A 24,770-nucleotide genomic window follows, 5' to 3' on the forward strand; every position below is an offset into this window, starting at 1 on the left:
TCCTTTCTTAAAGAATATCATTTAATCCATTTCAGACATTGTCCATACAAAGTTAGCGTTACTTTAAAAAGTTAGGACCATGATATAAATTGGTTAAAAAAAAAGGTCCTGATTGACCTTGGGCAACCCCTGGGCGCAGGTCCATGGGGTGGCCCTGCCCCTTTCTTGGCAGAAGGGAGGCAGAGGGTGGGGAGCTGGTTGGCATCCGTCCAGCCCCAGGAGGCTGAACACGGACTGGAGGGGAAGGGCTGGCTGGGAGGGACTGGGGGCCCTGGGGTGGGCTGGCAGGTTCAGCTTCTGTTGGATAACAGCCCAGGCTCTCAGCTTCCCAGTCTAGCTGTGTCTCTTTGCTCCTTCTCTGCCCCAGACCACGGCCAAAGCCTCTCCCGTGAGGTCTGGTTCAGGAGCGTAATGGGGAGGCTCACCGGGCCACTGATGGAAGCCAGGCATGGACTCACAGGGCCGAGAGGGGAGGGGCCATGGCCAGGCAGGGCTGGGAACCCGGCGGGAACCCCGGCCTCATCCCCGGGAGGAGCTCGCTCACAGTAACAGGGCGGGGCGGGGACTGTACCAGCGGAGCCGGAGGTAGGGGCTGAGCAGCAGCCCAGGACCCTGGAAGAAAGGAGGGCCCCACCCAGGAGGGGTCCCGACGGCCGGGCAGCGGGGGGGCTATCAGGGCCTGGGCCCCGAGCTGCAGAGACGCACAGGCTCCGAGTGTTCCCCAGCCCGGGCCTGAGGAAGGGGGGCCTTGGCCCCCCGAGAAGCCCGCCTTTAGGAGCGTCTCCCCTCGGACTCCGTCTCTCCTGGGGGAGGGAGCTCCTGGGAGCAGGGCCGGCCCCATGGGGTCTCTGGGGTGTGTGGGGGGGTGCTGTGCAGGTGGACAGCTCGGTCCAGACACAGCCCCCGCGTCCTCTGAGCTGGGTGGGAGCAGCTGTGCTGGCCCCGCCGGGCAGGCGGTCAGTGTAGCACCTGGTCCAGCTCGTACTTCTCGCAGAAGCGGCTGGTGAAAGGGAAGCAGGTGAGGTACTCGACCCAGGGCCAGTGGATGGGGTAGACGTACAGCCAGATGACCAGCGAGGCGAAGAGGCCGGCGAAGACCACCAGCGACACCAGGATGAGGGCGCGCTTGCGGTACTTGTCACTTGTGCCGAAGGTGATGTAGGGCAGGAAGGCGAAGGCCAGCAGCAGCCCGCTGAGGAAGCCGAAGATGTGCGCGATGTTGTCGATCCAGGGCAGGAGGCCGCAGACGAAGAGGAAGAGCACAATGGCGGACAGGTTCAGGAAGGCCTTCCAGGGCCGCTCCAGCAGCTGCCAGCTCTGGAAGAGCTCCACAAAGAGGCAGGCCAGGAGGCCGAACTGCGACCCTGCAGGGCCCACCTGGGGTGGGCGGGTGGGGCGGGGACACCGTCACTTCCAGGCGCCAAGCGGGAGCCCTGGGACCCGGGTCATCCTCCCTGTGAGCCCCTCCCAGGGTGGGGACCCCAAAGCTGAGGGCCGAGGGGGCAGGGGGAGGTACAGCCAGAGCTGCCGGAACCCAGCTGGACTCGTTCCGCCCACCCTTTCTGCAGACACGGCGCACCAACTACGTGTGCAGCGGGTACAGTGAGCAGGACAGACAGCCTGCTCCGGGCAGCGCACGTGGCGGGGACAGACACTGAACCAGCCCGGAGCGTGAGGGGGAACTGACCCACAAACCCTTCTTTCTTATCGAGAACGGCCACACGAGGGCGACTTCACAGGGCCCAGCCTGTGGCTAAGGGGCGTGCTGGCAAGTGGCCATGGTCACCGAGAGAAATGAAGCAGGGGTGGGGTGGGGTGGCCAGGAAGGTCTTTCTGGAGGTGATCTCTATACATGACCCAGGGGCATTGCTGCTCCCTTGTGCCCAAGAACAGACTAAAGAACTGGCCAGGAAGCCCCCAGCTTAGCTGTCCATCGACTGTTGAGCCTGACATGGCAGGGGCTGTGTATCCCTCTGGCCAACCCGGGTTGGGTGGTGGTGGCAGTGGAGGGGGCGAGGAAGGAAGCAGCAGGGCTAGCCCCACCCCGCCCAGGCCCCAGAGGGCCCCAAGTCCCCACCCCTGCCTGGTCCCCAGAGGGCCCCAAGTCCCCACCCCCGCCTGGTCCCCAGAGGGCCCCGAGTCCCCACCTCCGCCCAGTCCCCAGAGGGCCCCGAGTCCCCACCTCCGCCCGGTATGGGAGGAAGAGGGCGCTGGCGAGGTTGCCGGTGATGCCGCTGAGGATGAAGATAATGGAGATGCGGTGCCAGCCAGCCAGCTTCTCCAGGTCACGCAGGATGGTCATTTGGAAAATCACAGACACGAGGCAGTGGACCACGCTGGGTGGGAACACATGGGCATCGGCTTCCACCCGTGGCCACCAGCCAGGCACTTGGGGGGCACCGGGGCCTGGCAGGTTGTGCCTTGGCTCAGGGGCCTTCCTCCGGGGGTCCAGGTGGGCGGGCACCATGGGGGCCTGGGGGGTGGGCAGCGAGGGGCCTCTTACCCAGCGTGGAGGAACAGAGACAGCCAGAGCCTGTAGAACTGATCGGGGACCTCGGGGTTGAGGAAGGGCAGCAGTCCACACACCTTGTCCAAGCAGTGCACCTGGGGGCGCACACGGCGGTCAGTCCCAGGGACCAGGCTGGGGGCGGGGGGGCCCTGATGTGGGGGGGTTGGGACCAGACACCCGCTGCGGGAGGGCGCAAAGGCTGCTCACCGTGCCCAGGGCCCCGCCTCACCTGGGAGCAGAGCGTGGCCTTCTCGTGGAAATAGCCATGCATGAACTCACAGTACTCCCGCGTGGTGATCTCACAGCTGGGGACGGGGAGGCAAGAGCGGACATCAGGGGACTGAGTCCCGATCCCTCACCCGGTGTCCGGCACCTGGCCGCAGCAGGCATCGCTGGCAGGATGCGTGCCCCTCTTCAGGGACCCTCACAGCATGGACGGAGCGGGCAGGGAGGACAGAGACTGGGAGGGGGTGTCAGGAGGCGCACAGGGGCTCGGGCCCGGGACCCAGGCCGGCTCACCTGCCCTTGGTGCCGATGCAGCAGGGGCGGCCCCGGATCTGGCAGTCCATGTGCGGGAAGCCCGAGCGGTTACTCTTGGCCTGCTCCGTGCAGATCTGCCGGGAGGGGCACGGAGCGGGGAATGGGGCTATGCAGCGGCCAGCGTGCCTCCCTGCCCTTCCCGGACCGCTCCCCTCCCCGCACACTCACCGGCCACTTGGTGATGTCGTCGGGCCAGATGTGGGCACCGCTGGAGGCCGGCTCCTCGCAGGTTCTGGAAGCAGAGGTTGGAGGGGGCAAAATGTGGGGCCTCGGCATCCCTAGCCGGCCACGCCCACCGGCCAGCACCCCCAGCCGGCCACGCCCACTGGCCAGCACTCCCACAGGTGACACCAACTACATGACACTCAGCCCCGTCTTCTCAGAGAGCTCAGCTGTGGGTACCTGGGGTCCTGGTTGCACACAGCCCCGGAAGTCCGCTTCTGGCCCAAATCAGACTTGTCCATGGGGGGCCCCGTATCATCCTGCCACTTGACGAAAGTGGCCAGAGTCTCCTGGAGGATGGGGAGGGGCTGGTCATGGTGGGCTGGACAGGTCATGCCCATGAGTGGGCAGGGGCCCCTCCAGGGCAGGGGCTCACTCCCTGCTGTCCAGGTCTCTGGCTCACCTCCCAGACCCCCACCCCTCACTGAGACTCCCAGGACTCAGCTTTCACTTCTCTGGGGCTGGGGAGGTTGGTACCCTCCCTGTGCCAGGCTGCCGACATTGGGTGTGAGCCCAGGGAGGGGGGTGTGAGCCCAGGGAGTGGGTGTGAAGCCAGGGTCGGGGTGTGAGCCTAGGGAGAAGGGTGTGAGCCCAGGGAGGGGGGTGTGAGCCCAGGGGGCGGGTGTGAGGCCAGGGAGGGCAGAGGAAGGATGGATGCAATGTGTAGACATTCACCCTTGAAGGGCCCCTCCCCCAGGCTGGGGCAAATGGAGCCTGTGTGGGGGACCAGGGTGGGCTGGCCGGGACTGCAGGGCCCACGCTCCCACCGAGCAGTCCTTCCTCTGGGTCTGGATGCAGCCTGAACGGTCGTTTTGGACACAGCAGCCCGAGTCCCGCTCCAGGTCTCGTTCCCGCAGCACGAGCTGCTCGATCTGTTGGTCCTTCCGGATGCAGGGTGAGAACTTGGCTCCCAGGTGGATCAAGTCGATCTGGGGAGGGGGCAGCCGGGGAGGGGGTTGTGAGCTCAGGCCCAGACCTGGCTGGAGCGTTCCTCCCGAGGGTCCTCCTGCTGAGGGGGGCTTCCAGGTCAGACACAACCCCCTCTCTGCCCAGCTGGGGGTGACGGGCAGGGGGCTCCCGGCTGAGATGCCGTCCGCGCCTGGGCCCCTCACCGAGCTGGGGCCGATCCAGAAGTTCTCCTGCTGGATGTACTTCACGCTCTCATACACACCTTTGTTCCTGAGCACCTGGTGCAGGGGTGGGAGGAGGCGGGTCAGGGCTTTCCCGGGTCCCAGGGAAGGGCTTCCAGCAAGGGGCTGAGAGGCAGAGCAGGGGAGAGCCCAGAGCCCCCTCCCGCCTGGGCCAGGTTTGTGCCTCGGAGGGACCGGGTGGCCCAAGACAAGGAAGCCTCTTGGAGGGGAGGCTAGGATTCCCAGGATGGAGACCCCCTTCCCGAGCCCCACTCACCAGCTGGGTGGTGATGTGCTGGGCAAAGCCCACAGGCGCGATGCCGTACGTGCCGATCACCAGCAGCGTGATGATGACGTGGACAAAGGTCAGCCAGTAGGTGAAGTAGGGCCTGCGGGCAGGGGCCTTCGGTCAGCAGAGCCGGACTCACAGCCTGACCCTCAGGCCCGCAACATCCAGCTGCTGACAGCTCTTACCTGCTCCCAACCCTCCGCTATCTTCTTAGACTCGTCCTTTACCACTGCAATTCTTAACACGCACCTCTACGCCTTTCTCTCCCAGTTGAAACCCTCCCAGTGGTTTCTCGCTGCTCTGAGAATCAAGTCTAATGCTGCCCACTCCCACTGGTTGCCAGGCCTTGCTGCGCCTGCCCACCTTCCTGGCCTCGTTCCTCTCCTCTTGCAGTTCTGGGAATGCAACCCATGCCCTACAGCCGCGGGGCCTTTGCACATGACGCGTCCTTTGCCTGAGATGCTCTGCCCGTCTCTTCACCCAGCTAATCGCTGCTCCTCCTGACCACACACCTCCCCACCCTCTGTTCACTCCCTCTCTGTCCTCCTTCCCGGGACACACTCCACACCTGCTATCACTTAATTTTTTGTGATCTGGGGTTCAGTGTCTATCAGGTTGCTGCTAACTGTACACAAAAAATGGCCTGTTTGCAATCCTCTGGCTTCCTCCAAGGTCTTGTGCACAGTCCCTCTCCACAGGCCCCTCACTCGTGGTCACCGCTTCTAACCACCCCTCTGATCCACCACACCTGCCCTGCTCTGCTGTCCCAGGGCCTGCGTGGCGCTGAGTGAACGCTTGTTGTCTGGGACCCAGGGAGAAAGCGGGCCCAGAAAACAAGAAGAGGCAGCAACACCCGACGACTCCTCCTGGGTGACGTGCATGCTTGCAGGGTGACCCCGGGGACTGTCCCTGCTCCCCCGACACATGAGAGGTGCTCATCAAAGGCTCGCTGAACAAGAAGGGATGCTCCGGGAGAGGGCCCGGGGGGATCTGGAGGCCTCCCAGTCCCTCCTGGCTGGCTCCCAGCCCCTCTCCCTGGGCCTACTCCTGGGAGCAGCCCTCCGGGGACAGGGAGCACCGCCAGGTCTCAGAGCAGCGGCTGGCTGGCGGCTCACCGGTGGCTGTCGAAGCTCTCCAGCTGCCGCTGCACCGTGCTGCTAATGCTGCGGCGGTAGGTGCGGTTCAGCCAGGCGCCCACCACGCCCAGCCCGTAGTGCCGCTTCTTCCGGTCGAAGGCAAAGTGCTTCACCTTGGAGGCGATGCGCTTCCCGCGTTTGGTGGGGGGCGCCGGGGCTCGGCTGGACTCCTTCCTGGTGAGGACGGCAGTCTCAGCCGGGTACCCTCACCCTCTCCGTCCCACGAGGGGGGACCAGGAGGGACCTGTGATCTGGGGAAGCCCTCCACACCACCCCCAACACCCGGGGGCCGCTACCACGCTCCACCAGGAGGACTGTCCGGAACTCACAGGGGGACCTGCTCGGGGGAGACAGGGGAGGCCGAGTGCGGAATCCCCCGGAAGTAGCTGGCGGAGAGTGGGGGCGACTCAAACACGTCATCGGGCATGGAGCTCATTTCTTCCTGGGGTGGGGGTGGAGTCGGGGACACAGAAAGAGACAGTGTGAGGAGTCACTGTCCCCCACCCTGCCCCCCTCCCAACAGCTCAATTCAAGGGCAGGACAAGGTCGGACAGGCTCCCGGGGAGAAAGGGAGGGGAAGGCACATGTCTGTGGGCCCTGATGGTGACTCTCCTGGCTGGCACCTGCCCCATCCCAGGCCCACACTCTGCCAACAAAAGATGGGAGGGCCCGGGAGCTCCGAGAGGTGGCACCCCCATCCCACAGACGGGCCTCTGGACATCTGAGGGGCTCCCGGCAGAGCGTGATGGAGGCCGGGTCTCTTCCCCCAGCTCCCGCCCACCCCAGCCCCCCAACCCCGAGGGCCCACACACCCTGTGCTTGCCTTACTAAAAAATGAGGAGTCGAATGTCTCCGCCCCATCGACCACGTCCTCCTCCAGAGAGCTGGGGTAAGCAAAGCTGCACTTGACCACCCGGCTCCGCTGTCCCGTGGCCTCCAGCACCGAGCGCCCCTATGTGGGGCAGAGGCACGGGTGTCAGGCCCAGGGGAGGTGGTCCTGCCCCGACACCAAAGGGGTGTCAAGGCCATCCGCCCAGGGAGGTGGGACCCTGCGCAGAGCAGGAGCATCTGGGCTCCAGCTCCTCCCCTGGCCTGCACACAGCACTCTCTCCGCGGTTGGCTGCCAACTTCTCCTGGCGACCTCCCGCCCTCGGGCTTGGGTACCTGGCACCCCACCACTCACCCTGCACCCTCACTCCCAAGGTTTGGGCTTCCTGGCACAGCACATGGGGCCCCTGCTGCCCTTTCTGATCCCACGTCCCACCATTCCTTTTGTGACCACCCTTCACTAAAACTACCTGCTACTGCCTCTTACCCCCAGGCCTTTGCATAGGCCATTCCTTCTGCTGAGAATGCTGTTCCCTTCCTGGCGAAACTTTCTTTATACCTCCCAACTGCCCTCTCTGACATCAGCCCCTCTCCTGGGCAAGACGGGGCAGCCCCTCCTGTGGGTGGGCCCCAGCACCTGTCACAACGCATGGTGACATCTCCCCTCACCCGAGCTGAGGGCTCCTCCAGGGCAGGGACACTGGCTCAATTCTCTCTGCGATGCCCCTGTGCCCAGCACAAAACGGGGGCTCTGCAAACATGGGTCAGGGAGCGGTGACTGTACATTTCACTTCCTACTTCTCCCGCCTATGTGTTGGTACAGAAACCAGCTGCCCACACTAGGGAGAAGCGGGGCTAGAAGGATGTGGGTGAGTCTGCCTACTGGGCTGTAGCCCCCTTCTCCGCCCAGGGATCCCAGAGCAGCCACTGCCCCGGCGCAGACGGAAGAGCCTGGGATGGGGGAGAGAGGGAGCGGGCCGAGCAGCGGTGTCCTTACCTTAAGCAAGGCTGCAGCAGCTTGAAAGCTCATGTGGGCCACAGAGATCCTCTTGCGGCGGGGCAGGTGGGAATAGCCGGAGCGGACGCTGGTGAAGGAGGTGAGGGAAAGGACCCCGGGGGTCAGCGGTGGGTGTGGGGCGTGGGGCCGGTCCACCTCGTCCGGGTGGCGGAATGCCCGTCCTCGGGCCAGGGGGTCCACGATCTGGGCGGGAGGGAGGCTGTGAGCAGAGGCCGCCGGGCGCTGGGCCGAGTCCCCTGGTGCCCCCGCCCCCGGCTGGAGCCCACCTTGGGCATCTTGCAGGGCTTTGGAGACTCGGTGTCCTGGAAGGAGGGCACCTCCTGGCTGGGGAGCTCCAGGTCCCGCTGGCACGAGGCCTTGAGCCGGCCGTAGCGCACGCTGCAGTGGTGAAGGCTCCGGCGCTGCCAGTGCTGCCGCTTCAGTTCCCAGTCCCCGCTGACCCCGAACCACTGCGCCGCGCCCCTGCGGGGGCGGAGGGCACAGGGCGCGCGTCACCTCGGCGGCAGAAGCAAGGCAGGCTGCGAGTGTGTGCAGTGGGGGTGACAGGACACGTGTGCGTGCAGCGGGGGTGGGGAGGCAGACTGACACCCCCACTCAGTGTCCAGAGACTGGATGGACAGAGGAGGGGGCATAAAGGCCAGGGCCTGAGAGCTGAGCTGGGGAGGCCCCGGGGAGCTGCGGTGTGGCACAGGCTCACCCCCCGCCCCTTGACCCCCTGCAGCCTCCTTGCCAGGTCTTCTTGCCAGGCACAAAGCCGCCCGGGCTTCAGTTTCTCCGGCCTGGAACATGGGCTGCCTGTCCACGCCCCCCGGAAAGGGGCTTGGGGCCCCAGAGTGTCAGAGTCCGACGAGTGGTGGAGGTGGGGGGTCTGCTGGGTGGGGGGGCGTGTTGGCAGGGCACGCATGCTCACTTGCGGATGCTCTGGGACAGGGAGGCCTGGCGGCGGAAGCCAGGGCGCTTCTCCGGGCTGCCCTCCTGCCATCGCCCTCGCGGCTCCTGGAGGCTGACGCTCTTCAGGAGGGTCGGGTTCCTGGGCCTCTGCCCTCCGGGTTCCTGGAGGCGGGAGGGAGAGACGGGCTGTGACTCCACGGAGCCCCGAGCTCCACCCCCAGCTGCCTCTGCTCTTGCTCCTGATGTGAAAACCCGGACAGGACAAACCTTGACCCCAGCTGACCCCGAGCCGCTTTCTCATTCTGAGGGTCAGATGGGCCCTCTTCTAGGGTGTTCGGGAGCCCAGCACTCACTTCCCCAGCTCCCCATCCAGAGCTCCGTCTCTAGGTCCTGGCCGTGGCTAAACCGTAGGCTGGCCCGGCTTTGCGTGTTTGAAAGCGCCCTTGGCCGCGTGGGTGGCACGAGACGGCCTCCCCGGGGCCCCTGACTGCGCGGGAGCCCACGCTGTGAGCAGCGGGTTCTCAATGGACTCTTTATGGAGCGCTGGTGGGGATGCTGGCAACAGTGATCCATCCCGTCTTCCTGCACGAGCGGAGCGCTGTGAGTTGGGGTGTCCCTTCCCGAGTCACAGACAGTCCACCGCCCGCAGAACGGCTGGGGCTGGCGGGCTTCCCTGGTGGTCCAGTGGCTAAGACTCTGTGCTCCCAACGGAGGAGACCCAAGTTCAATCCCTGGCCAGGAAACCAGATCCTGCATGCTGCAACTAAGACCTGGCACAGCCAAGTAAAAATAAATAAGTAAAAGAAGGGACTGGGGCTGGAAACAGCCGATTCCCGAGTGGGACTGGCGAGAGTTTCCTATTTTCCCTGGCCGGCCATGAGACCGAGCTTCTGAGTTCAGGAGTCACTCCCAGTGACATGGGGGCCAGGAAGGAGGGGGTGAAGCCTACGGCAGGGGCTCCAGCAGGCTCCAGAAGGGCCCCCTTCCGGGAAGTGAAACTGCCCTAAGGGTACTGGGGGGCACAGCGGGGGCCCCTCTTACCTGGGGCAGCATGCTGGCCTGCTCGCTGGGGGCCGGGGTCTCGGGCGGAGGGATGGTGATGGACAGGTTGGGCGGCTTGCGGCTCTGCAGGCGGCTGCTGGACACCGAGGAGACCCTCTCGCCATTCTTGTCATCGGAGGCCATGGTGGGCGAGGGGGCGGGGCAGCTGGAAGGGAAACGGAGGGGGCACAGGTGTATCGTCGAGAGGCGGCAGGACGGGGGCGGGGGACACGGGGACAGTGCAGGGTGTCAGGGTGTGCCACGGCGGGCAGCCCAGATTGAAAACCTGTGGACAGTTGGTTCAAACCCGACTCCGGATATTAAACCACGCAGCCGCACAGAGTAGGGCTGGGTGGGGTGAGAAGGTCTATTTTCATCCTTCATTTGCATTCTGGCCAGCAGGAGCCTGGGAGGTCCCCAACTTGTCACCTCCTTCCGTTTCTAGTCTCTGCTTCAGGCGAGGACCACGCCCAGAAAGGAATGTGAGGACCAGGGATGCAGAGCGGCTGTGATCTTGGCCTGCCCATAGGTCTGGCTAGAGCAGGCCAGGGGGCCAGAGGGCAGATTCCTTGGACAAAGGGCCCTGCCTTGGTCCCTGGGGCAGGGCTTGGGGAGGACGGGGAGAAGGCTCCAGGCCGCCCACAAACAAGGGACCCGCAGCCGTGCAGGGAGCGGGTGGTTCTCAGAGAAGGAATCCCTGGGCTGCAAGCGAGGAAGGGAAGGTCCAGCCTAACTCCTGGGAACATGAGAAAGCCACCGGGCTAGTCCCTGTCCCCCTGGACTGCCAAGTTCCTCTTTCAAAAGTAAGTGAAACTGCCATCTGTCTGTTACTCTTTTCTTTTCACAAAGGAAGAATATTACATCTTAATGATAAAAATGACACACGAGGATTGCAAGAGAAAAACACTCAGACGAGTAAAGAAGAAAGTGAACTGCTGGCCCGCCCGTCACCCCGTGTTCCAGGAAAGAGCTTGGTGTGCACATCTCCAGGTGCTTTTGTGCATCTGGAAAAGGACACAGTACTTAACATTTCATTGTTGCTGTTTACTTGCTAAGTCGTTCCGACTCTGAGACCCCACGGACTGTAGCCCACCAGGCGCCTCTGCCCATGGAATTCTTCCAATCAAGAATACCGGAGTAGGGGGCCATTTCCTTCTCCAGGTGATCTTCCCGACCCAGGGATCGAACTTGTATCTCCTGCACTGGCAGGCAGATTCTTTATCACTGAGACGCCAGGGAAGGCCGCTTAACACTTTAGATGCACTCATATTTCTCTACAGCGTGGACATCCTTCTCTGTCAATGCAGACAGACAGGCCTACCTGATCTGTCTTGAAGACTGGGAAGGTTTCTAAGAACGGAATGTACCAAGATTTACTTAACTCCAGACTGATGGCAGCTTAGATTTGTGTCCAGTGTTAAGGAACACCCTTGCCTATATCACGTGTGTTATGCCATGCTACACTGCTTCAGTCCTGTCCGATTCTGTGTGACCCCGTGGACTGTGGCCCACCAGGCTCCTCTGTCCATGGGGATTCTCCAGGCAAGAATACTATTGGGTTGCCATGACCTCCAGGGGATCTTCCTGACTCAAGGATTGAACCCAGGTCTCATGAAACTGCATTGGCAGGTTTTTTCCCACTAGCACCACCTCTGAGTTTTATAACAAGACAAACTTCGAAGGGGAACTACTGGACTGAAGAAAAGTGTGTCTTGAATTTCAGAGGAACTTTCCAAATGGCCCAGCCAGGAGGAAGTGGCAACTTACCCCCATCTGGGGCTTTTCCATCCTCACAGGTGACGCTGACTCCCACTCCCTCTTTGACCCAACAGAACGAACATCCTCTGACTTGACCGGTCTCTCCATTTCACCTCTCACTCTGCCCTGTGACCTCTGTCTTGCTAAAACCCTTTGCTGTTTCCTCTCCTTGCATCCCAAGGCTGCTGGGGCAGGTCTGATTTCCCTTCCCTCACATCCATCTTCTGATCGGGGTGGGGACACATGTGGCCAAGGTGCCGGATGTCAGGGCAACACAGCGGACACCTTTGTTTCGAGTCTGCCTTCTTTCCCAACCCTGCCCGGCCCCCGGGTGAGGCACCACCGCCTCTCACCTGAAGGGTCCCAGCAGCCTCCTGACTCCTCCTGACCTGCTGCCCCCTCGAGCCCTCACCCCAGGACCATTTCCCCCTAGTGGCAGAGTTTGCCTTTTAAAAGCACAAATCATACCATGCTCAACACTAGGCCAGGATCTCCAGTTCTCACTTAAAACCAAGTCCAAACTTCTCACTGGGGCCTCTGGGACCTTCGTCCCTTCATCTCCTCCTTGGTCCCCCTCCTCACCCCAATCAGGCCACCTGGGGTCCCTCACTGCCCCACACCTGCCAAGCTCTATTAGGAGGTGCTGGGGGGTCATGGTCAAAAGCACAGACTGGAGCTGGGTGGCCTGGGGCTTGACTTGCATCTGATCACTGGTCACCTAGGTCCTCACCTTAAGGGGGAATAACCCCCTCCCCTAAAGAGACATCCTGGGCATCACATGATTGCACGCTTGACACGCACTTAGGCAGCACGGCCACAGACAGCCATTCTGGAATGTTCACAGCGCCACGTTCACTGGAACTCAAAAGGTGAAACAACCCAAATGTTCATCAAAATACAAGTGGAAAAAGGGAGAGAGAGATTAGGAGCTTGGGATTAACATATACACACTACTATACCTGGGGCTCCCTGTGGCATAGAGGTAAAGAATGCTCCTGACAGGAGACTCATGGGACAAGGGTTCGATCCCTGGGTTGGGACAATCCCCTGGAGAAGGGAATGGTAACCCACTCCAGCATTCTTGCCTGAGAAATCCCATGGACAGAGGAGCCTGGCGGGTTACACAGTCCACGGGGCTGCAAAGGGTCGGATATGACTGAGCACACACCCCTTCCTTCCTTCCTCACTACTATATACAAAATAGACAATCAACAAGGACCTACCATATAGCACAGGGAACTCTGCTCAGCATTCTGCAGTGGGTCTTCCCTGGTGTCACCGTGGATAAGAATCCACCTGCCAATGCAGGGGACATGGCTTTGAACCGTGGTCCTGGAAGATCCCACATATCTCGGAGCAACTAAGCCGGTGCATCCTAACTTCTGAGCTTGCTCTCTCGAGCCTCTGAGCCACAACTATCGCACCTACGCACTGCAACTACTGAAGCCCGTGCTCCACCATGAGAGGAGCCACCGCAAAGAGAAGCCCGCACACCACAACGGAGAGTAGCCACTTCTCTCCACAACTAGAGAAAGCCCGTGAACAGCAGTGAAGACCCAGTGTAATTAAAAAAAAAAAAAATTCTGCAATATGGGAAAAGAATCTGAAAAAGGATAGATATATGTACATGTATAACTGAATCACTTTGCTGTACACTTGAAACTAACACAACATGATACACCATCTATACCCCAATATAAAATAAAGGTTTTAAAAAAAAGTGTACTATAATCTTTGGGGGGAAAAAAACATACAAATGGGTAAACAAAATGTACTAAATCCACACAAGGGACTATTACTCAGCCACGAAGTGGAATGACTCACTGAGCCAGGCTAAACACAGATGAACCTGGAGCACGTTAGGCTAAATGAAAGAAGTCAGACACAAATAGACCACATACTCCAGGGGTCCAAATGCAAGTCTAGAAGAGGCAAATCTAGAGAGACAGAAGAATGAGTCATGGCTTAGGGCTGGGGGTGACAGCTAAAGGATGGGGGTTTCCTTCTGAGATGATGAAAATGTCCTAAAGTAGATGAATTTTACATGAATTGTATAAATCAAATGTGAACTATATCTCAATAAAGGCGGTTAAAAAAAAAAGTTACAGGTGCGTGCTCCATAAATGTTGGGCCTCTGGTTGGGACCCTGCTGGCTCTCCCCAGATCAATTAGCACTTGTGCACAGAGGTGACTCCTTTCGTCATTCAGGTCCCAGCTTGAGCACCACCTCCTTCAAAGAGCCCTCCCTGACTGCCTGAGGCAGCACCCCTCCCACCCCACGTGTCTCCATCACTTCACCCTGCCTGTCTCCCTCTTTCTGCCTCATTCACAGCTGCATCTCTACCGTCAGTGGAGTGCTGGCCCATGGGTAGCATCAGTACAGACTTGTTGAAAGTCAGATAAGCAAGCAAGGAGAGCAGCTGGTAGCTGGGGTCCATGCCACTCGGCTACCCAGCTTCCTACCTTCAGGCTGTGGGCTGAGCTCGCAGTTCCCTGGGTCTTGTTGCTGAGGACTTTAGAGCATGTTCTAGTCCTTTCCTCACTCTGCAGAGATGCTCTGGGGTCAAGTCTCAGCTCTGTGGAGAGGTGGCTGGATGCAGAGACAGATGGAAAGACAGATGACTCCAGGTCAGGCAGGGTCACTTCCTTGGTGCTCACAGCCTATAAGGAAGGGAAGGCAGGCTCAAGGGGGTATGTCAGGACCAATGTATCTTTCCATCTTCTTGACCTCAGTCTTCTCATCTATGAAATGGGGATCATTCCACCAGCTTCAAAGGTGGGGGATTAAGAAATAACCCCCTCTTCTTCACCCCTTGTGGTGATGAGCTAGGTTCTTCAGGGCGCCCGGACGCCAGGGGCCTCTGGGCGTGTACTTAACAAAACCACATAAAGACCCATGCTCTGGGTTGGGAACCATAATCAATACACTTCCTACTTTCTTTTCTTGTTTCTAGAGAACTTTACTAGAAACACTGAACTTTTAAAAGTGCAGGCATTATTGGCTATCTTCTGATCAAGATTTCTTCTCAATTAGACAAAGCCAGATATTCAAGGCAGTGTTTAAAGGATTCAGACATGTTTTGCTGTCATTTCGGCTCTTTAACAATTAGTTTAGGTGAAATCTATGTCTGCAATGCAGGAGACCCAGGTTCAGTCCCTAGGCTGGGAAGATCTCCTGGAGAAGGGAACGGCTACCCATTCCAGTATTTTTGTCTGGAGAATTCCATGGACAGAGGAGCCTGGCGGGCTACAGTCTGTGGGGTCACAAAGAGATACAACTGAGTAACTAACACACACGCACACACACACACACCATAAAAGGATTAAAAAGTGAACAACTCGTGGGACTTCCCTGGTGGTCCAGGGGTTAAGACTCTGTGCTTCTGCTGCAGGGAGTGCGAGTTTGACCCCTGGCTGGGGAACTAAGATCCCACATGCTGTGTGCTGCGGCCAAAAGAAAAGAAAAAAAAGTGAACAACTTGAGGGCATACCTTTGCTTCTGAGAAGCCCTGCATAGGGGACACGCTGGTGTAGCAGAGTAGGGGCCCCTTGATGGAGCCCCTGAGGGCCGCTGGGGGCAGGACCGGGTCAGGGCCCCAGGTGGGCCAGGCCTTGCCTGACCGTTTATGTGCATTATCCCACTCAGTCCTCGAAACTTGCTTCGAGGTAGATGTTATCAACTATCATTTTGTGGGTAAGAATGGAGGCTCAGAGGGGTTGAGCAACTTGCCCAAGCTCACACAGCCAGGATGGGGAGCAGCTGAGACTCAGGCTGCTCTGGCTACAGGGCCTGAAGCCTCTTTGGAAACAGAAGCCCCTTCTCCCTAAATCCGGAGTACACGCGGGGCCAGAGAGCCTCCTATCAGGGAGACAGAGCAGAGCCCAGCCTGGAGAGAAACTTGGTCGAACATCTCAGCTCTTTGCAAGCTGTGCTCCTCAGTGGCCTGGGGTCACCAGAGGTGCCCAAGGGGCTGCCATGGGGTTAACTGGAGGCTGGGGGAGGGCCTGGGACCCCCTAGATTCCACAGGGCAGCAGTCCTCTGGCTTTGAGCAGGGCCTTTCACCTCCAGTCCTATAACTGCAGATGAGAGGAGCTCTGGGTATAGAAGGGGTGCCAGAGAGCTATCTGAGGCCCAGCTGGGGGCCCAGGACGCTTCCTGCTTAAGGCTTGACCAAGACTTGGGCATCCTTCCTTCTATCCCACGTGTGGGGAGTTCTGACCCACACCCCAGGGCAGAGGGGCTGTCAGCAGGCACCTCAGACGCCACTTGGCACCACTCAGGGGACTGCTCCATGACAACAGCCTCACCTGGGGCCCCGGCACGGAAACTTCTCCTGCTGGGCCGCCCCGGGACCAGGGCGCGGTGAGAGGGCATCAGGCGGGCACCGCCTTGGGAAACTGGCACCAAGGATGAGGGGAGGCAGTGGGGGAAGCTGGGGGGAGTCTGGGGCTGCCCAGCCTGAGCTCAGTAAGGTCACCAAATAGGTAGGATCCCTGGGTGACTCGGAGCTCCTGATGAGAAGGGCAGACTCAGTCCAAGGCTGGGGGAGGAGGGGGGACCGGACCCACCCCGGGGAAATCCTAGCAGTCCCGAAGAGAAGTGGCCAGTTCCAGAGAGCAGAGGCAGGGCGGGGGCGCATTTTCACATGGAGCCATTTAACTGTCCTTGTAGTGTGGTGCCCAGAGCCTTGGCCTGTAAGCAGCGTGACCTCCACAGCCTCAGTTTCCTTCTCGTTAAGCAAGGCGGTTGGACAAAATGATGACCCGCCATGACATCCTTGAGCCCACATATTGGGCATAAAAACACCACTTTGCCTCGGTCACTCTCCCCCTGTAGAGGGGGTGTGCCCCAGCTGATGCAGACACGGGGGGCGGGGGTACCAGAAGCCCAGCCCCTGCCTCCGGACTTAGGGAGGGAGGAGCTGGGGGTGGCAGGTGTCTGGGGTAGATTCGGGGGTCGTGGACAGCTCTGGGCCCCTGTCATAACCCAAGTCTAGGGCGTGGAGGAGCCCAGATGGCAGAAAAAGTGCTGGAGTGCTGGGAGCGCCTGCCCCGCCCAATGCTTATCTCCCGCACCCCAAAAGTGCTTGCTCATTGCAGAGGAAATTGTGACATCCTGGGACCAGGCTTCCTCCTGACCCAGTCACATCCGCTGCTCTCTGAGACCCCCCCCAGGCCTGCTGCAGCATCCAGCCCACGGATCGGGGGCGGAGAGGTTTGAGGGCCTGACCCACCTGGCTGGACCACTGCCACCTGACTATAAAAATTCTGGCCTTGGTGGGGGCCTGTCCCAGAAAAAGGCCTTCAGTCCCAGGGTACCCAGGAGACACCAAAGGGGCCTGGGGAGAGGAAGGGGGTCCAGCCTGGAGTAGGGGGGTACATCCCCAGAGCAAGTGCAGTACAGAGTTCAAGTCACCCCAAGGAACACCCAGGGTCTGAAACCCCACCACCTCCACGCCCAGAGGCATAGCCTAGGATCAGACACCCATGGCAGAAACGCAGACTCAGACACTGCACGCTGGTTTCGCCAGGGAATCCGGTTTCCCCACAGGGTGGGGCCGGGCACTGCCAGCTGAGCCCCGTCCTGGCAGCGACAGCCAGGACAAGCCAGGCCTCCCCACAGTGGGCAGCTGCCCCCTCCCCAGGCTGCACGGGCCCACCGTCCCCTCCCCACCTGCCCCCAGGTGTGGCTCCATCCCTGGGAGTCTGACTCTGGTGTCCTGTTTCTCTCTCCACCTGCCCACCCCCCCAACACACCAGCTGGTTTCTGAAGCCAACCCCGGGTCTTGCTCAGGGTGGATGGATTTTCCACACCCCCCGGGGCTCTGAGGACCTCCCGAGCCAGAAGCAGGCAGGGCAACTTGAGGCACGACTCTGCCTGCGTGTGGCCAGACGTGGGGACACAGGGGAGGAAGGGTGAGCAGCCCCTCCCGAGAGGGGCTTTCTGAACCATGAGATAAGGTCAGGAAGGTTAGGGGATCCCCCAAAGCGAGGGCCCCAGGCCCCCCAAACAGAGGAAGAAGAAACCACCATCTGGCCCAGAGGTTCCCCCCAGGTGGTGGCGGGCGGGCAGTCTGGAGGGAAGGGAGGCGGCCAGGCGGCTGGGTCCTGCCTGTCCCCCCCGCTGAATCACAGGATGTCGGGGTGAGGGCCGGGGGCGAGGAAGTGGCCTCTCCCCCCTCCTTGCTTCCCTGTCACAGAAACCGAAACCCGCTTTTTTCCTCCCCACAGCCGTTCTGGGAACCGGGTCAGTTTTAGAAAGCGGCAAGGAGGAAGCAGGCCCTCAGGCAGTGTGCAACTTCCCAGCGAAAGCCCTGGTTCTGCTGAGCTGGGGTGGGGGCCGGCGGGAAGCAGGGGGCTGCTCTGGCTGCCGCAAGGCCTGGCAAGGGGCAGCTTGTGTAAAAGGTGCCACCTGGCCGGGCTCCCTACCCGCGGCCCCACACTGGCCCAAGCAGCCAGTGACTCACCCTGAATGCCTCCCTGCCCCGGCAAGAGTGAGTGCGAATAGGAGAGCCTGGCAGAAAAGAGCCAAGAAGGCCAGCTGAGGGTCAGACAGGATCAGGAAGACCAAAAACGGCCAGATGAAAAGGGAGGGAGGCAAGTGTCCCAGGTGGAGGCCGCAAACCCCACCATCAGAGTTAGAGGAGTCGGGAAGGGATGCCCATCTGTCTCCAGAGGCCAGCGGGAGCCCTCCCCAGGAGCCCCTTCCTCCTGGCAAGCACCCACTTTCCCAGGGGAGCCAGCTGGCAGACTTATTTCACAGGACGCCCTTCAGCCCAGCTCCCCCCAACAGACAGGAAAAATGAAACCACTTGTGGGTTGGCACCCCAACCACAGGGAGAGGCCCCACTCACAGAGGGCCCTGGCCCAGGGAGGCCCGGATTTATCCTGCTTTTTGCTCAAACTAGAGAAGATAAAGAACCTGAATGCAGGTTCAAGGACCTGGTGACCTTCCCCATCCGAAACCAGGCTTGGGTTCCCCGTGACCCAGTTGGATAGGCTTGGGAGTCACGGCCGACCACAGACACAGGAAGCGGGCGCCGAGCTCCAGGCTGCTGCCAAGAGCGTGTAGGGGCGAGGAGGACAGGTTGCCGTGTTCCCAGTCCCCACCCTGTACCACCCGGAGGTTTGCTCAGGACCACACACCAGTGGGGGGCTGGCTGGCAGACATGTGAATGCCCCATCCCCTGTGGGGACCCCAATTCCAGAAACCAGCTGGAACTGCCCAAGCCCCACAGACCCCCATCCTAAGGTGTGGTAACATGCGGGGACAGGCATTATTGGGAGGGAATTGCCACCAGATGGCCCCAACCGACCACGAGGCTGGGCCCTGTCCACCACGGTGCCCTCCCCGAGGCCCCACTGGGAATCCCTGGCCTCCAGGAGCTGCTGATGGAAGCAGACCAGGGGCAGCAGCTGGGCAGAGACCTTCCAGACCTCAGACAAGTCACAGCCTCCAGCGGCTGGGGGCTGAAGGCCGCTCAAGGACAACAGCGGGAAGGGATGGAGTGGCTGATCCTGGGATGCTCTGCCTGGCAGCCTGGCCTCCTCTGGGAAGGTGGTCTATTCCCTCCTGGTTCTGTTGTTCCCGGAGCACAGCCAGAAGGCTCTGGTCCATCCAGGCTGGATACCAGGGCACAGGAGGGAGCCTGGGGGGGTGGGGGGACATGCACCACTGGGCACCACGCTGACCCAGGCCTGGCACGAACCAGGCTTTGCTCCGAACACTCGTGAGGATTTTGCCTCTCTCAGGATCTTCAGGTACTGGGAGCTGGGTTTCCACTGGTCCTCGGAACCGGTAGGACCTAGCACATGCTCAGTGGTGGGGGGGGATGGATGCAATGAGGGTGGGGGAGGAGGAGAGGCCACGTCCCTCCTGCTGGGGGCTCCCAGACCCCGAGGCGTTTCCAGACACGACCAACCCCAGCACACAGAACAGGCCTCTGTCCCGTGCTCTCGAGGGCGGAGGCCACCCAGTTTCCACCCACGCCTTGCGGCCTGGCTCCAGACAATGAGAAAGCTGTCCCACTCGGGGAGACGGGGTCAGAGGCCCGGCCCTAAGCGCTGTGGGATACTGAGCAAGCCACTTGGCGTCTCTGAGCTTCGGTGTGTTATGCATAAGAGGCTAAGGAGCCTCTTGAGATCTGAGGCTCTGTCACCTAGGGGTCACCCTGGGAGCCTGGGGAGCCAAGGGACAAAGCCTGATATTCCACAGAGAGGTTAGGCACTTCACCCACTGTCAGGCCCTGGGCTGCCCGGGCTTGCTCACCTCAACACGCTCCTGATGGGATGCTGGGTGCCCCTTACCCCTGGAGGCTGGGGTCGGCCGTCAGCACCGAGCGAAGATGCCAGGCAAACACTTTTCAGCTTGTAAACAGTCACTAAGGAGCTAATAAACCAGACTTCCCAGAATCCTGCCCTGGGGCTTGCTCCATCCCTGGAAGAAGCTGGCCCCAGTCCCGACGCCTGCTGCAAGGGCTCTGGGACACGTGGACGTGGGCCAGCCAGGCCCTTCAGACCAGAGTGGCTCTCTGCACAGATAACCAGTTCCATCCCTCCACCTCGTTTTGGAGCCACCGAGGTCCTCTTATTGAGAAGTGAGAGCTGAGGGGGCTCACACTCTAGCTTGGCCACCTACCCGCTGGGAGACCGAGCAAGGTATGACTTCTGAGCCTCAGTGTTCTCTGCTGTGAAATGGGGTGATGCAGCAGAGATGACATGAGATGGTGAGTGCCCAGCGCCTGGGAAAATTGGTGGAGGGTTAATGTGTAGCTTCTTTTATTCCCGGCTGGCCTCCGCCACCATAGATGACTTGGTTTCTACATCTGAGCCAAGCACCCCAGAGGCAGCAGATCTCTGACAGGTAGGGAAACTGAGGCTCAGAGAGGTGAAGGCACCTGTCCGAGGTTACACAGTTAGGCCGTGGGGCTGTGGCTTCCTGTCATCTGGGAACTGGTGAGGCAAAGTGGCAGAAGAGTGGGCAGGGGGTGGTGACTCAGGAGCTGGGGCGAGTTTGGGGTGCACAGGCCTTTGACTCATGAGCCCCTCCCTGCCCCCCAAGTAGAAATGACATCATCTAACGCTTGGTGGCACTTCCCAGCTTATCTAGGGCTTTCACAAACATTCCCTCATCCTTGTCCTTATCTTACGATTGTCATTGGCTGATAAAGCCATCAGCTAATGAGCCAGGACTCGGGGCAGACTGTAGCTCCAAGGTCGGCTTCTATCCAGTCCCGTGCAGGTCCCCTTTTCCTTCCAGGCCTTCTGGGGTCTGCACCAGAGGGGCAGGACCCTGGGAGAGCCACCAGGAGAGGGCACGACCACCCGAGGATCCTCGTGGCACAAGCTCTGGGGCCATACGTGGGAGGTAAAGAAAGCCAAGCTGGCCTGGCTCCCGGCTCCAGGCAGCCCGGCCAGCGGGGAGCAGGGCTGAGGGTCACGGCCTCCACAACCGCCCCCCGCCCCCCAGCAACATGACGCACATGCTAGAAGGTGGGGGCCAGCAGTTCACAGCCTGGTCCTCCCTTCCCTCCCTCCAAAACCACCCTCCATTCCCATGGCCTCCATGACACTGAGGTCCCCCACTCCGGACCCAGCCACTTCTAGAGGATGACACAGCCTCAATGCCATTTCACAGCCTGTTCTCAGCTCGTCCCCCCAACAGGCCATGAGGTAAGACCTCTGGCCTCATCGCGAGTCATCCCAAGGACACATGGACATGTCCCTGTTACTGTGATGTTTCTGTTACTCCCTCACCACGCTCCTCACGCAGCCAGACACCTGCCCAAGCTTCACATGAACCACCACTGGAATCCTCTGAGGCAGACCACTGTGACCCCGCTGGGGAAACTGAGGCACAGACTATTTAAGTGACCCTCCCCCCATCCTACTGACCACACTCTCATAGCCCAGGCACCTGGCAGAATCCGGGCCTTGCTTTTTGACTCCCCCAGCTGGGAATCACCCCGTCTCACTGCCACCCCTACCCTCCCGGCCAGCATCCCTGATGGGCCCACCTTGTCTGCGCTGCCCACTTAGTGCCAGCCACTTTCCCAGATGGTCGGATGGCATCACCAACTCAATGGACATGAGTCTGAGCAAGCTCCAGGAGATGGCGAAAGACAGGGAAGCCTGGTGCGCAGCAGTCCATGGGGTCGCAAAGAGTCGAACACAACTGAGCGATTGAACAACAACTTTCCTGGGAGGCTCAGAATGTGCCTTCCCAAGGCTCTGAAACCGCAAGCCTTGCATCTGGGTCCCTTAGATAAACTTACTGAATGAGGGAACATGGACACAGCGCCTGTCTGTACTGCTCTGATGCGGAGAAGAAAATGCTTTCTCTACACCGGTCCTGAGAGCAGCCCTTGCTTCACAGCCTCCCCGGCGTGGTCACCACTCCTCCCCCAGACTGGCCCAGCTGGATGGGAAACCGGGAGCAGAGGCGTGAGCTCACTCTGGAAATCCCCAAGGGTGGCCAGGGCAACACTAAGGTCTGCTCCAAACTGGGTGTCACGGAGACCCGAAGGGGACCTGCAGTCCAGAGTGTACATCCCCTTCGAAGTTCCACAAGGGGGCAGGCAGGGGGCTGGGGCCACCCTAATCCCGCCACCCCTCATCCCAACCCACAGGGAAGTGCCAGATGGCTCATTCAAGTCACAGGCACAAACATACCATCCCTTGACTTCCTGTTCTCATCTGAGGTCTCTCCTGGGGGAAGAGTTTACACAGCAAGTCATACACCCTGCAGAGAAGTCTGGCCACCACCACTGACCCGGAGCTGGGCTTGGACCCCAGTGACCCCCACAGTGCATTTATGGCGTGATTCATTCCTCCTCTTAGAGGACCAGGAGCCCCCACCTTGGGCAGTGAGCATGTGCCTGTGTGTGTGTGTGTCCATGTGTGTTACATCAGGTACTGCTGCAACTCAGAAATGAGTAAGTGAGGTAGAAGTCACCTGGTACTCTGTTGCCAGCTGGTGGCATAGGGTTTGAGGGCTGGGCCTGGGAAGAGGCGGCCCAGGCTCAACGTGAGGCCCTGCTGATTACTTCCTGGACAGCTTTGTGCAAGTCTGACTGCTGCTTTGTGCCTTCAGAGGCACACAGAAGACGGGAGGTCGCTATTACAGGTTGTTCTTATTTGTTTGTTTTCGTTTTAGCTGAAAAGGTGAAAGCCTCACTCCAGCCTTTTAAAGTTAAAAGATTAAAAGAAGCCCCCCCAAAGCAAAAGTCAAACCAGAAACTGCCACTTGCCCTCTGACCCCACCAGGGTTTCCAGGTCAGGAGGCCAGGGACCACAGGTAAACAGGATGGAGGGTAGGCGTGGGAATGGAGATTGTCAAGAAGTGGGCAGGGAGAGCAGTGAGGGGGCCTGGGCTCCTGGGCGTGGATGGCCGCTCCATCCCACCCTGCCCTCTCTATGATAGCCCCCTGCACAGCGGGGAGCCCAACGCAAATAGTTAATTCAGAGTTGTCCCTACCGGGGAACCCCCTGGCCTGTGGCTCCAATGACCCCCATCTCTCACTGGGGCTCTGCTAACACCATGAGCAGGGGGGGGCCTCGCTGCACTAGCATCAGGGCCCACCCTGGGTCTCTCATCTCACCCAGAGTTCCCACAGCCACCACGGGACTTTTTACTGCCGGAGGGAAGCAGACTGTGAAGTGGCAAGGAATGTGTCCTGTTATTCCTCGGTTGTTATTTTCCTGGTATAAAGTAACTGAGGAGTTAGGAGTAGGTTCAGAAGGGAAAATGACAGCCGGTCACATGGTGTCAGGCATCCAGGCCCGCCCAGCGATCAAGGGTTGGGACAGTCTCTGAGAACAGAGCTCGCCCCCTTCCCACCCTCCACGCTGTGCGGATGTCTGACCCCCAGGGCTGCCCTGGCTCACCCGGCGTGGGAGGTGCCCTGGGGGTGAAGCACTCCAGGGCCCAGCTGTGAGAGAGCCCCTGTTTCCAGCCCCTCCCCCATGGCACCCAGAACTGCTTAATGCAGGGCCCGGGGTTTAAGTAGGGAAGAGGCTGGTGGCACCAAGGGCGGCCTGCTGTTATGACAGGACTGCCCTCACGCCTTCTTACCGCTTATCTCATTCAGGTTTATTCCTCCTCTAACCCTGGGGAAACTGAGGCAGAGAGGGGCAGTCAGTGAGAAGCAACCTGATGGACCGGGTACCACGCCAAGCTCAGCGCAGCACTCCTGACGCTTCCAGCTGGGTAACTCTTCATGGTAGGGGGCTGTCCTGTCGTGCACACCTCAGGGTGTTTAGCATCGTCCCCAATCTCTACAACTAGATGCTGGGAGCCACAACACTCCCCCTCCCCACCCCACCCCCAGGTGTGACAATCAAAACGTCTCCAGACACGGCTGAATGTCCCCTGGCAGGCAAAATCACTCCCCCAGGCCCCTTTGAGGATCACTGCTCTGAAAGAAGCTTCGCTTTCCACTCTGCTCTGCCTCACCTACAGCAAGTGACAGTAACATAACACAGATGCTGGGCCCATTCCATTTCAGCAAAAGCCACCCACACAGGGTCCGAAGGCTAGCCACTGGGGAAGAGCAGCTGGTCCACGTGGGGGTCAGTCCGCAAGCCCTCCCCTCCTCAGGCACTCCAACTCTCGGCTCCAACTCCAGGCCTTCTCCCTTGGCCTTCCACCCCGGGCTCCCCTCTGCCCCCGGAGTTAGGGGCTTATACTCTAGAGACATACTCCTCTCTAACCCAACGCAGTACCCTGGAGGAACGGAGAAGCTGGCGGGGGGTGGGGGGCACCTTCCCAAGCCCCTCTGTCCAGAAGTCAGGACTCCTGGGTCCAACTTCTGAGCTCCGGTCCGGCCTGGCTGCGGCACCGGCACCTGTTTCCACCCCGGCGAGGCCGAACAAACTCCGCCCCGGCCGCTGCAGCTCACCCAGGAGAAAGTGGCGGGGCGGGGAAGGTCTGAATTCCGGGCGCTTCTGGGGCGAGGCGGGACTGCGCGGTCCTGCCCTGGGGCTTTCCCCCTGCTCTTCCTCCCGGGACTTTAAACTGCGGCCCAGTTATCCTGTCCCCGCCTCTGGTGACCCGTGGCCCAGGGACCCGGGAGGTGTCTTATCCGAGCTGAGCCTAGGGGCCGACAGACCCGATCCAGGGGCCCCGACCCAGTCCAGCCCCGGCCTCCGGTATCGGCCCACGTGGGGCCAGCGCCGGCCCCTTCGCCGGTCACGCACCGCCGCCCCGGGCGCGACCCCGCGGCCCGTCTGGCACCCGGCGCCCAGCTGCCGCGAACCGGCCCCTCCCGGCGCCCCGCGCTCACCTCCCTGCGGCCCCAAGTCCCCGGGACTCAGCTCCGAGCAGCGCCGGCCGGCCGCTGGGTAGTGGCTCCCGGGGGCGGGGCCCCAGCGTTCCGCCTCTTCCCTACCTGCGCGCGGTCGGCGGGG

The 24,770-nt window shown here is 60.7% G+C and overlaps 1 protein-coding gene across 2 annotated transcripts; it reads right to left on the bottom strand.

Annotated features, from left to right (window-relative positions):
• On the bottom strand, nt 1-24,770 carry RHBDF2 (rhomboid 5 homolog 2). 2 transcript variants are annotated; one of them, XM_043461649.1, is made up of 19 exons: nt 24,647-24,770; nt 13,826-14,023; nt 9,605-9,770; nt 8,583-8,725; nt 7,939-8,134; nt 7,652-7,855; nt 6,650-6,778; nt 6,156-6,268; nt 5,806-6,000; nt 4,679-4,790; nt 4,384-4,458; nt 4,039-4,200; nt 3,452-3,561; nt 3,218-3,281; nt 3,029-3,123; nt 2,739-2,814; nt 2,504-2,604; nt 2,183-2,336; nt 1-1,377 (listed from the first exon to the last, which is right to left on the bottom strand). In XM_043461649.1, exons 3-19 carry the CDS (start codon nt 9,746-9,748, stop codon nt 958-960), a joined length of 2,493 nt encoding a protein of 830 aa, XP_043317584.1. In that variant the 5' UTR covers nt 9,749-9,770; nt 13,826-14,023; nt 24,647-24,770; the 3' UTR covers nt 1-957. The 2 variants fall into 2 exon arrangements, with proteins under 2 accessions (XP_043317584.1, XP_043317576.1); XM_043461641.1 differs by lacking the exon at nt 24,647-24,770 and adding an exon at nt 21,638-21,762.

This window comes from Cervus canadensis, chromosome 1, assembly GCF_019320065.1.
Source record: "Cervus canadensis isolate Bull #8, Minnesota chromosome 1, ASM1932006v1, whole genome shotgun sequence".
NCBI lineage: Eukaryota > Metazoa > Chordata > Mammalia > Artiodactyla > Cervidae > Cervus > Cervus canadensis.